At 42.6% G+C, this 13,320-nt stretch overlaps 1 protein-coding gene across 1 annotated transcript; it reads right to left on the reverse strand.

Moving 5' to 3' along the window:
* Nucleotides 1-449: 449 nt before the first annotated feature.
* LOC110016925 lies at nt 450-8,841 on the reverse strand. The gene is made up of 2 exons (XM_020711206.2): nt 8,406-8,841; nt 450-6,786 (listed from the first exon to the last, which is right to left on the reverse strand). The coding sequence occupies exon 2, from the start codon at nt 6,524-6,526 to the stop codon at nt 1,754-1,756; it is 4,773 nt and encodes a 1,590-aa protein (XP_020566865.1). The 5' UTR covers nt 6,527-6,786; nt 8,406-8,841; the 3' UTR covers nt 450-1,753.
* Nucleotides 8,842-13,320: the final 4,479 nt, after the last annotated feature.

The following is a 13,320-nucleotide window of genomic DNA, read 5'->3' on the forward strand; positions in this document are numbered from 1 at the left end:
GAGCCAGAAGATTTGCTTTGACGTCTCTGATTGCTTCTCTTGTCTTATCTTATCTTATCTTATTTTATCTTTTATTTTACCCCTGCGACAGACTGATGACCCCCGGCGACCCCGTGACCCCGACAGGGATACTCCGGGTTAAGAAATGGGTTTATTTTACCTGGCCAAGGAGTTGCACACGACAGCAAGATTAGAAAATATCTTTATTAACCCCCCAGGACAGGGCAGTAAAAAGAGCTAAAATGGAAAAGGATTTAGAAATATAACTTTAAACAACATTTACAGTTTTCAAATACACAATTTAACACATATGTTTTTCTCAAATCAACAAACAGACTATCTCCACATTCCCTGCTTTTTACTGGCAACACACACCTGATCCAGGTAATCAGCAGCAGAAGTCTGGTCCCTGGAGGTGGCAGTTTGACCCCCCCCCCCCCCCCCCCCCCCCCCACAGATAAGTCTGAAACATTTTATTTCTTTCAAAACATGAGAGGATTTTATTGATTCTGATAACTTTGTTTGCCAAACTTTAACTGCACGAGAAATCGAGCTTTTTCATCTAAAACCATCTCTGCAGCTTCGTCTGCACCACGGAAGTGGCCAAGAATTTGAGGAGTGAAACTGTTCCATGACTTAATTTTCCAAAGCTCATTTATGGGAGTGATGCTGATAACGACTGCACAGAAAATTCCAACGGAAGGAATTCAAAGCATTATTTCGTTTTGTGAATTTATGACCTGTCAATTTAAAAGCAAAAACCGTTGTAGGGAGTCTTAAGAAAGCTGTTGATTTTTTTATTTATTGAAACAAAAATTATCCCTTTCTTTTTAAGTAATAGTTTGTGACTGAAACAGTAAAAAGTTATCAGTGTAAAAAAAAAGGAGTATGTGGGAATTTTAGGACTAATAAAAGTAACTATTTGCTATCGAAACCTGACCTGTTTTCAGCAGAGAAAATCAAATTATTTTCATTTATTTAATTGAAATTCCAGCAGTATTTTGATGTGACCTTCAGTACCAAAGCTCCCGGAACAAGCTGCATATTATGAGTCTAAGACCAACTTGGATTTCTCATGCTTCACTCACTTAAGAGCTTCAGAAAAGTCAAATGTCACCAGAGTGCAGAGACGTCTGTAGGGCAATCACCAAATATGGAGTTTGGGGAACATCTGAGCAACTTCAAAGGAGGAGGGAAAACATTTTGGTTTGAGGGCGATGTGTGTCGTTCTGCAGGACTGAGGGAAAATCATTAAGAGGACCGTGCAGGATTTAGTTTAACCTTCCAATTTTGATTTGGAAATTCTGCTTTTCAAAGTGCAAAACGGCTTCTTTTTTGGCAGATAAAGACATTAATGTTGAAGAACAGTCTCCATAGAAACAGTTTAAATCTGTTTATAGCAGCGTTTGGATGGATGTGGATCTGTAGACAGACTTTTTTGGTTTGTTGGTGAACGTTTTCTCTCAAGCAAACATCAGAAGGATAAGAAAGTACAACAGTGTGACTTTGGTTTACATGTAGGAAGCATGAAAACAAAGCATGACTCTAAAAATATATATATTTTTTTTAAAAAGTACATTTGTGTATAACTATTTTGAAGCTGTTATAAAAAGATTTGGATATAATTTACTGGTATTTGCATTAAAATTTCCCTTTAAAGATGAGGCACAGCTCCTCCTCAGTCACCACACACATCTATGAGGTTCATGTTGATGATCTACACACTAAAATGACAAACTCTGACCCCGTGCTCTCATAGAATGGGGCAGTATTGGCCGCACCTGAGATGCAGCGAGTCCACAGAGTCTTGTGGCTGCAGGGCTCCCTGCTCGCCACTAGATGTCCCTCTTGGCTGCATGGCAGCTGAGGACTCCTCTGGATGCACCTTTCTGTCGGGTATTTTCAACTCTACAGAAGCAAAAGAGGACAGGCTGCCGTTCCTGTTGGCCCAGGTCTTGGTGGTGTCGACGGTCGGCGACACCCTGAAGCCTCTACCTTTCACGACACTGGCATCGAGCCTGCCGCTGTGGATGCTGCCGGCGTCATCCAAGAAGGGGTCAGAGTCACTTCCATGTGGCAAGTTGTAGTACTTGCAACTTAAGGCGCCTGGTTTCGCCATCTCCTCCAGATCGGAGGAGGATATCACTGCGAGCGGGCTGTGCTGGCTTTTGGAGTAGTGGGGTGGCGAATCCTCACTGGTGTTGTCCTGACCCGTGTCTACGGATGTGCTGTCCAGATTCCCATACATTCCCATTGAGAGGGGAGGGGATTTTCTGATCAGGTGGTTCTCCTTCAGGAGCCACCGACCCCGATCAATTAAAACTCCATCGGCTGAGTCTTTATCGGAGGTGACACAAGCGGTTTGTGCGCTCCGGACGACAACCTCAGCGTCTTCCTTCAGTGAGCTGGCAGCGCTGAAATAAGAGAGATCTTCTCTCAAGGCTTTTGTGTCGGCGTCACCAGGAGACAAACTGCCTGTGCTTTTTAATGAAGAACTGTTCAAGGCCTCTGAGCTGCTGGGAACAGACACTTTTGACCTGGTCTGCTCCACATTGGTTTCCTCACCGTTTGCTGAGCGCGAGGAGACCAAAGAGGACTTCTTTGGGGCTTCTCCTCCGCTCTCTGAGGCAATATCGACAGACCCCTGACTTTTGTATCCGCCGCTCTCGGATGTCTCTGGTCTGTAATCAGACAAATCAGAGGTGAACGGGCTGGGGAGGCATTTCAGACCCTCCTTTTCACCCGTGTGAGTCGTGCTCTGCTTTGTTTGTACGACCCGAGCATTTTCAGGCTCGATCCGGATGTTTCCCTGAGCGTCACACGTGAATCTGAGAGAACAAGACCGGAGAGCGTAGTTCACAAAGTCAAGGAGATCCTGAGAGATCTCGACAGGATGGGACGAACTGCTGCTTTTTCTCTCCTCCCCTCCTTCTTTGTCTGTTTCGTGTACAGATTCTACGACTTTGTCATCCTCAACCTGGCCGTCCGTGGAAAAATTGGTTGGAGATTCTGTCATGTTCTCGGCAAGTCCTTCCTCCACGTTACTTCTGCTCTGCTTCAGCCCTGAAGCATCTTTTAATTCACTTGTGTCCTCGTCATTTTCGGCAGAACTCAGAGGATCTTCCTCTTCTTTTGTTTGGTCCTTTGGTTGATGGTCCAGCTGCCTCAAACTCTCATTCTCTTCTTCGTCTTCGTTGCTGTTTCTCTCTTCTTCATCTTCACTCTGCTCTGAAGTTGTATCCTCTTCTGCCTCCAGATTATCATCCATTTCTTCCTCTTCCACTCCTTCCATGCCACCTTCACCTTCATCATGTTTTTCTTCTTCCAAAACTTTTTCAGTATATTTTCTTTCTTCTTTCTCATTTTCTTCACTGGTTTCCTCACTAACCACCTCTGAGAACTGTCCCTTCTCTTCTTCTTCTGTGTGTCCTTCATCTACCTCCTCGGTATCTTCTTCCTCCTCAACCCTTTCCTCAACTGCATCTGCCTTATTCTCCTTTTCTTTCTCTTTATCAACATCCTCATCAATACTCCCCAATTCCTCACCGTTTGCCTCCTCTTCCTCCTCTTGTCCCTCTTGCACATCTTCATGATCCTCTCCCCCAGAGTTTCTTTCCTCTTCCTCCTCTTCAGCTGTCTCCACAGCGCCCTCTCTCTCATCTGTATCCTCAGTTCTATCTGAATTTCCTGTTTCCTCGTTTGCTATTTCCTTATCTGTGCCTAAGCTTTCTTCTTCCTTAAACTCCTCCCTCGTTTCCTCTTCACCTGGTATTTCCTCATCCTCTGGCTCCTCCTCCTCCAGTTTCTCAACTGACGTTTGGTCACTTTCTCTGGTCTGATTCACTTGCTGATCATTCCTTCCTCCCGTGTCTTTCTCCTCTTCTTCATCTTCCCGCTCCTCCCACTCCTCTTCCTCAGCATCTGCCTCTGATGAACATTCGTCCTTTTCCACATTTTCCTTGCCTTCGCATTCAGATTGGTGCTTTTCTGCCTCGTCTTTGCGTTCCATGCCCTCCTTTGTCGCCTCAGTTAGATCCTCAGAAACCTCAGTTAAACGTTGAACTTCCTCCTTGCTTTCGCTGACAAACATCTCCACGTCTTCCTCTGAGTCTGACTGGTTTTTGACCGTTTCCACGTACGTGCTCTCCTCGACCGGGTAGAAACTTTTAATGGTTGAAGATATCTGTTCTCTGAGGTCTTCTGGCATGTGCATTTCCTCCATCAGCTCATCGATGGCCTGATGCTGATCCTCGAAGATGTCTCCCCCCTCAGAGACGACGTCCAGAGCAAATTCTGTTTCGGAGATTTTGGGGGAAAGCGGTTCACTTTCAAGCCTTTCCCTCAGAATCTGGAAGTCCTTCCAGCGCTCCCTGAGGTGAGAAGACGCTGTGCTCTGCAAATCTGTCAGACTCGCCCTTTGCTCCTCTTCGTCTTCAATGTTGGAGATGTGCTGCAGGGATTCCAGCATCAGCAGGGCCTCTGGGGCTTCAGACGGCTTGCTCTCTCCTGCTGCTGAGCCTGTTAGGTTTTCTCTGAGCGTCATCACTGACAAGAAGGAAAGGAAGGCCTTGCATGACGAGCCGAACACTGACGCCACCTGTGTTGAGAAGTTAGGAGTGCTGCTGGAGGTGTGCAGAGCCGGCGTTGAGTTGCTGGTGGACGATCTTCTGATGCACTGAATCGATGAGCAAAGCTGTCGAAGGACAGGTTTGATCTTCTCTTTGGGACTCAAAAGGTGAGATGATGACGCTTCGCTGCCGTCTGGGCCGATGACGTCAGCAGATTTGTGCGACCTCAACCTGTTCTCCTGGTTTGCCGGCTCAGCTCTGATACTCGGCATTGAAACGCACAAACCCAGGGTTCTACGTTCTCCGTGAAGCAGAGCTGCTCCTTCATGGGAAAGAGGAACCGACAGACATGAAGATGACTTCTTCAAAGAGTCTTGGAAAACAGCCTGGCTCTCGTTAGTTTCGTCTGATTCGGAATCCGCTCCTATCTTGAAGATAACTTTTGCATGAGGTTCTGGTCCAGCTGCTTCCTCTGCGCACGGCACCTGATCTGGGCTGACGTTCTCCAACCAGTTCTCCACATACTGGTGGACTTCTGAAGGAGATGGATTAAGGGAAGGCCTTGAACTGCACTCGCTCTGCTGTGAGGAGGATTTGGGTGCAGACAGTTTATATTCGATCATTGATTTTGGTTTGCTGAGGGACTTTTTGCCTGAAAAAGCCTTTTTTGTTTCTAAAATGTCCGACATTTTCTTCTTCATTTGGGGCCTTGCAGTGGGTGTGTCTATGTTGTGGCCGTTCTCCTTGGCAGGTGGTTTCTTTGTGCTTGGACTCTTTGATGAGGTTCTTCTGAGGTTGCCGGAGCTCGGGGATGCGGTTGATTCCTTCGTGGGGCGTTTTTGTTGAACTGATTTGGTGGAATGGGGCGTTTCCGCTGTTTTGTTCTTCAGTCCATTTTTCAGAGTCTCCACTGAGTTCAGACTCTTCCTTCCAGCGCTGGCGTCACTGCTACCTTTGTCTGGGGATGACCGCTTGCTACGCTTTGAGGGGCTCATCGTTCTGCGATTCAGTTTTTTATCCGTGCTGCTCGTTGAAGTCGAACTTCCAACTGTTTTCTTCTTGGTGCTTTTGGCCGGGTTTTCCTCCAGATCTTCAGCTTGTGCTTGAATCTCTGCATTGTTTGGAGCCTGATGTGTCAGACATTCTGGCTCAGATGACAGTGACAGCATTTCTTCTTTTTGCCTTAGCAGTGAGTCACTGGTGGGGGGCTGCCAGTTGCAATCTATGTCACAGTCATTGTTGGAGGAGAGAGACCTGGAGTCTGGGGAGGGCTTGCCTTCAGACTCCAGAGGGGACTCGTGTAAAGAAGCCCCATCTGCACTGTATTCTTCATTTGCCAAGTAGTTGTCGTAGCAGCTTTGAGTTTCATAGATGTGCATCACAGTTTCTGTGACGTCGTTCGGGACTCGGGGGACCTCGGATCCTCCTGACGACCTGATGGAGGTGGGTGGGTTCCTCCCTCCCGCAGAGGCAGTTTTCCGCGGTTTGGGGATGGGTTTGTTGCTGCTGCTGTGTCTGACAACGCAGTAACCCTCAGTCGTCTCTCCATCTGCTGTCCTCTCCATGTAGGAATAGTGTCCCATCATGCTCTCCTGAAAGCTGTTCTCTGTAACCATCTTCACGCTCTCCACAGAGGTTTTCTTGTTTACACGTCGAGGACCGGGCGTAGACGTGCGCTTGAAGCTGGCTTTTGCTTTCCCCAGAGCTGCTGAAGCGTCACCAGCAAAGCCCACGCCTCTTCCAGCTCCACCTTGGTAATTCTCCTCTTTGGTTTCATCCTCTTGAATATTTGAGGAGTCTTTGGCAACAGTGTGGTTGGAGTCAGGAGAGCTGTTGCCTGACTCTGAAGCAGAGGCACAAACTTTCCTCCTGCTAAGGCTGGAGCGGCTGACCGTGGTGGTCCAGTGGAGCATCTCCTCCTCCTTGATGGTCAGATGAACCTTCATCTCCACAGTCATGCTGCCATCTTGATTCACGCGGAATGACTTCTCGATGTCATCCTCGTGTGGTATGATGCAGGACGGATGCTCGGCATCTTTTTGACACGTCTCCACGGGCGTGGGACACTGGTGAGCCTCAGTTTCATCCGAGCCGTGGCGCCGCTGGAACCCGTTCACGCCGCCATTCCGAGAGTTTTGGATCTGGTTGATTATGTATCGCTCCGATGACAAGGAGAAGTTTTTTGAGCCTCTTCCACTTGTAAGAGATTTCTTCTTCTCTGAAGATAAAGGTCGGAGAAGCGTGGAATGAAAACAGAAAAAGAAATTATGTTAAACATGGTCAAAATAACTAAAATTGTGATCAATTCCTTTCAAATTAATGAGTAACCTTCTGGTGCAAAGAGGTCACTGCAGTGGACAGTTTCTAAAAACTCCCTCTCTCTTTAATTGGTTTCTGCAGAGAAACTGTACATCAGTCACTGAAGTGCTCTCCGCTGCCAAACGCCATTGAGTTCAATTCAGTGGTGAGTCGGTGTAACTGCATATCAATTTATATTTATTTTATTTATTTTATCAGCCTCCCCTGTTTCCAACTCTGGCATATCCTGTTAATTTTTCTATACTAAAAGAGCATCACTAACTAAAAGAAAAAGATGAAAGAGAATAGTATTTGTTTGAGAAACAAAAGGTAGAAAATTAGAATAAACTAAGCGTCCAATGTCCCCAAATCATGTGAATGTTTCACTGTTGTTGTGACACACTGGAGATGTTTGTAACTTTGATTTAAAAAATCACAGTTTTGAAAACAAAAACACTTCAGAATAAAATTTTGACCTGGCGACTTCCATTCATGCGTCAAAGGGTGAAATAAAAATAGATGATAGATCACTTATTCAACTCTAAAATGAAACAATGTAATGTCTTTTGATTCAATTAAGCTGGCAAACGCTGTCTTATGAACAAATGGGGGGGGGGGGGTATGCTGAATTCATTCATATTTACTGTAATGTCCTCTAGTAAAAAGGTTGAAGACTCATTGATGTGAGTTTTACCTGAACGCATCATCACATCATCAACCAATAAAAGTGATTTTTCCTCTGCTTCTGAAAAAACAAATTCGTTTTAGATACATCTAAATAGCCCAAACAGACTTTTCTAACTAAATACAATTCAAAGACTGAAAAACTGCTTCTTTGGCTCCTGTGGATCAGATTTATGGCGCCAAAGCTGATGGTTTATTTCAGAATGGAAGGCTAGTCACAAGATCATAGTTGTGTGATTTTGTATGAGGCAAAAAATAAATTAGACATAGAAATATGTCAATAGAAAAAATATTCAAAGCAGATTTGTCCCGTTCTTTGTCCTTTCCGTTTGCCAGATCAAATGTTTGCAGTTTAGAGCGTCAGCTGTGAATAAATTCAAGGAAGCTGAAAATGTAAGAAAATAAATAATTAATTTTGTTTTAACACGTGAAAACAAAAAGATAACTGAAAAGGTTTCAGTTAAAGCGATTAGTTTTACCTTTTCATTAAACATATCAAAACAAAAGCTGTTGCTTCAATTTAAAAAAAATGCAAACATTTTCCAAAAGCCTGTTTAAGGTTGTAAAGCCTTCACTCACAGCAAAACATCACAATAAAAGAATACCTTGTTTTTAAATCCATAAAACAAAGCAGACATTTTATTCCTTGTCTCTAAAGGATCTGTTCTTTGGATTTGTTCTTACTTTGAGTTTTTTTTCTTTTTCTCTGTTCACTCCTTTCAAATTATTTTTTAAATAAAGTTAAGAATCAGATACTGCAGATTTGGTTTAATGTTTTTAGTTTGCTTTATTATTCAGTGTTCCAAGTGGGTCTGTGTGTGGTTCTTGTACCTGTCAGTGGGAGGTAACACTTACGGATTTTGGCCTGCTGTGTTGCTGGTTCCACCGTTTCCACGTACAGGACTTGAGCCGCCTGACTCGTTCTTTGGAAGCGAAAACCTCCTAATTTGAAAGCTTCTTTGCCTGCAGCCACAACGACTCCAGAGCAGAGAATGAGAGCAGCCAGACCATCCACCTGAAAAAAGGAGGACAGAAAATGACCCTTCTTACTTTAAAACCTACGTTTTATAGACTCCTTTGCCTTTAAGAACAGGTAGTGAACGTTATCCGCCTGGTCACCCGCTGAGTTTGTGGAGCAATGCAAGATTAAAGCGGTAACTCAGTGGGTGGAGTTTTTCTTCTCTTCTGGGAATACTTTGGCTGAACACAAGAAGTTAGCAGCAGCATCCTTCAGTGAACTCTGCGTGAAATGACCTTTAAGTGAAGCTGTTGTTATCTATGGAGTGATATTTATGCCACCATGTTGCACATAAATATTTGCTTTCACATTTTTTTTTTGGTTTCAAAATTTTTTGTTTTGCTTTAAAAATCTTTATATTTCCATTTTTTTTTTGCTTTCAAATTTTATTTGTGCCTTCAAAAAATGTTTTTGCGTTTGCAACACAAATGTTTTCGTATCCGCTGTGTCTCATCTTGCTTTTTTTTTCTATCTTTTTTTTTTATCGCACAAGTTTACGTTTAGCGTGACATAGCTGCCATCAAACAGCCTGCTGATTAGTCAAGATTCTAACCAATCAGGTGTCTCTGTCTCATAGAACAGAGAAATAATAATAAAATAATAATCAATCAATCAATCAATAAATAAAGTATAAATTATTTTTAAAATGATTAAAAATGAAAATTTCTTCAGCCAAAGAGACTAAATCAAGGGTAAAAAGAGCTGGTTGCAGACACCATGTTAGATGAATGTGTCTGGACCAATCAGCAGCTGCTTGAAGGCAGCTTTATGGAGTTAATTCAGTCTCAATAATCAGAAATGCACACAACCGGTTTTACAAATGCACACGCTCCGATTCACAAATGTCATTTTATGCAAACGTGAAAAATAAATTCGGAAATACACACCCTGTGTTTCACAAACACACAGATTGTGTTTCACACATGCACACTAAATGTTTTACAAATGCACAATAAGTGTTTCTCACAAATGTGCACACTGTATTTCACAAAAACATTTTAGAAATTCACAATAAATGTATCAGAAATGCACAGTAAGTGCTTCACAAACGTGATTTTTAGTTACACATGTGATGTGAACTCACAGATCATTCGAACTGCTGACTGTGCATTCAAAATCCCGTTCTCGTTTGTGAATCTCCCCGTGTGTGTGAGAGATTTTTCTACGGTGAATATTGAGACTCATCTGACGGAGCGGGTCAACTAATGTCACCATTGGCTAGTGAATCTGTCAATCAAACTCATCGGCAAAGCAGGCGGGTTCGCTTTTAACCAATCGAATGGCCCCTTACACTTCTCACTTTCAAAGTGACGAGGGAGGGAGCTGTTCAGCACAGCAGTTGAAAGGACGCGGGCGGCAAACATGGCGGAGAGGTCTTCTGAACGGGATCAGTCTCAGCCCGTAAGTAATGCACTTATTTGATCATTCCCTCGTTGTGCGTCCTGTAATGTTATTGAATACTAAGTTGAAGTGTTCTCCTTTGCCAAGTGACATGTGTGAATGCTTTATGAACACTGCAGCCGAGTCGTTTGCAGAGTACCCCCACCGCAAATTAGCTTAGCTTTGTTTTGCTTAGCCTGTGCAAGTTGTGTCTGCCTGTGAGTGTGAGTGAAGTTTAAGCCGGTGTCGGTTCAAGCTAGCGTCTATAGCCAATGATCTGTAGGTTCTTAACATGATTCATAAGGAACTAAGGGGAAAAGCATGCCGGATTTACAGCAGCAAAGAAAGTTTAATAAAAAGTATTGATTTGGAGACGGCGATTTGTTTAAACACTGATGCTATGCTATGCTAACTAGCTAGTTGTTCCGTGTGCTGCCTTTATGTAAACGCGATCCGGGTTAAAGTTAGACACAGCATTTTCACAACCCAGACTTTAAGACGGGGTGGACTGTGCAACAAAGTTAATTCATATGACATTCATGAAAACGGCATTTTTTAAATATAACAGACGTGAATCCACTGTTGAATGAAAGAAGCCTCATTAAGTTTCTAACGTTAGAACCCGTATTGTGCTGAAAAGCCCTGTGAGATTGTGTCAGAGTGACAGCCACTAAAATCCCCGTATCTTTACTTCCAATGACGTAATGACAAGAATCCCAAACATTATGTTTTTAGGCTGTTTTGTAGTCTATAAGTAGTCACAGAAAGGGTGGATGGGAGAAATCTGCTGTCAAAAGTGATTAGAGTAGAAGTTACTGTAAGTATTACACACAGGCTTCCTGTGATCAGAGTCTTGTCTCTGATTTTTTTAAAGGTGTTCTTTACTACAAGCTCAAGTAATCATAGCAAGAGTGTTTTAAAAAAATTCCCCTTTCATATATTTGAAAATTATGTAATTTAAGATCAGACAGCTAAATGATCTAATCCATGTTTGTTGTGTTTTTATTTATTCTCTAGGAATTACTGAAGCGTGACAGCGTGACAATCTTTTGTTCCTTGTGCCATCAGGCAATACAACTCTCTGGCAGGGCATCTTACAAGTAATTTCTTTTAATTTTACCCACTGATTTTCCAATTATTTACCTTTTTTTATCAATCTTTTTATTTTGTGATATTTCTATTTGTAATGCATGTGTGTTTATGTGTTTTTTTAAGATGGCCATTTTAAAAAATTTTCCTCAGGGATTATTAAATACCCTTCTATTCTATTCTATTTCATATTTTATCATCCTGTTGTATTACTGTTTTACCTGTCAATTGGGAATTTAGCATTTTTGCCGCCGTAAACATCTGTCAGTTGAAAGTATTTGTACTTGTATTCCATGTATCCTGTACCTGAAGATAGCAGAGAACAACTGTGCAGACACCCACTTGGCCTTCTTCAGTGACGCTGTGAACGTTTATGGCTTTCCTCTGAGGTATTCATGTCATTCATAAAGAAATATTTTATTCACATATCAGGCAGTATAAGTACTTGGTTATTTGTACAAAAATAAAATTACTTTTTTTAGACTCCTCTCCATAAACAAAGGCAACTCTAAAACTCTTTCCCCTCATGAATAACATTTTACCCCCCCTTAACAGTCTCTCTCACCTCATTTTTTCCCCAGTGATACATGTAACCCACTCCTGGAATTTTTTTAACCTAGAAATTCTACTTATTGGCATCATACATAAGAACATTACATTTTAAACTGATGTGTACCGTATTGGCGATGCATTTGTAATTATGTGTTTGAGACATGATTTTCATGTTATTGTCAGGGTGAGAGGAGATCACGGAGGAGAAAATGTGGGCATAGCCGAGTTAATGCTCACAGTACGTACAACTGACACAAACGGCTTCATTGTGGGAAAAGTGTACACACAATCAACGGTGAGTTGAACCTAGTTTTAGAAGCTTTAATATATACACAGGGCTCCAGACTGCGTCCATTTGGTCGCATTTTGCGACCAAAATTTGAGAGTGTGCGACTGAATTTTACACCCAGTCGCACATGTGCTACCAGTAAATTTGCCTCCTCCACCCTCCGTATTTTTTATACATTAAACATGAAAGGAGCACGTCAGTGATCGATGAAATGAGAGATGAAATCATCAATGAGACGCGAGCGCACACGCACGCAGGCAGACACACACACTCGCGCGAATACTCATGAGACTGGAGCACACGCGAGCACACGCGAGCACACACTCGCGTTTCATTGAGTGATGCCTGAGGCGGCCAATGCGTCTGAGAAGAATAGGGAAAGTCACTGCAAGTGGCTAAAATATGTGGAGGGGCGGGGCCTAGAGATAATCGAGCGCGCGTAAACATCCGTGGGAAGGAAACGGAGACAAATATCATCACAACCTGATATGTGCGTCTGAGCTATGAGCAAGCGAACTATTGATTCGTTCTTCCGACCTGCAGCTAGTGTACCAGTGACAGAGTGTACAGCAGGGGTCTCAAACTCGCATGAAGTCGAAGCTGCAGCGAGACTGAAAGAGACCAGGAATTAGTTGTCCTTAACATTCAATTTCGTTTTAATATGCCTCTCCCCCTAAGTATGAACTGTGATATTACATCTTTTATAATTATTTTAATGTTTTGTAATGGATGTAGCCTTTTTTTAATCAGTTGGTATTTTAAATTATTTTAATTGATCAGTGAACTACAAAAAACCCATCAGGACGCATGTCCCATAATGCATTGTTTTGTAGTCTGTAGGGCAGCTTTTAGTCAGTTCAATACTAAATTTCCAGCTGCGTTCGCTCTGATTGGTGTCTTGCTCTCACCCCTTTCTCGTGATATTTTTGTTTTGATTGACAGGTGATGTTGGAGCAAAAACAAAAACATACATCTCACACCAGGTGATCTGTGCAGTGTTGGGTCCATCTGGGTGATCTCAAACACGCTTATTGTGCATCTTGGCTAAACCTATTTGGTGTCACCAACATGAATTTCCATCCCCTAATGTTTACATACATTTAAGTATTGTTTGAAACTGTGAAATTACGAAAGGTTACTACGGTAATCACTTGTTACTAAAAACTTTTTTTATTCTAAATGTATGGTATTTTTTTTACTATTTTTACTTAGTTGTACTGTCGTGACAGCGATGGTGCTGTCAGTTTACCTTCATGTTGCATCTTCAAAAGTGCAGAATAAAATATGACACTGAATTAGAAACAGCACATTGTAATTTCTGCATCTATTATTAAAGTATTTATTCGTAATACAGTGGAAATTAGTAGATTTGGTTAGAATGTTGATTTACGGTATGCGCCCCTACATTTTCTGGTTGTGCCCCTAAAATTTTCAGTTAGGGG

The sequence above is a fragment of the Oryzias latipes genome, chromosome 17 (assembly GCF_002234675.1).
Source record: "Oryzias latipes chromosome 17, ASM223467v1".
Classification (NCBI taxonomy): Eukaryota; Metazoa; Chordata; class Actinopteri; order Beloniformes; family Adrianichthyidae; genus Oryzias; species Oryzias latipes.

What these genes read in the sequence shown, in the direction of transcription:
- LOC110016925 (XM_020711206.2), bottom strand. Translation starts at nt 6,526, where the DNA reads ATGACTGTGGAGATGAAGGTTCATCTGACCATCAAGGAGGAGGAGATG.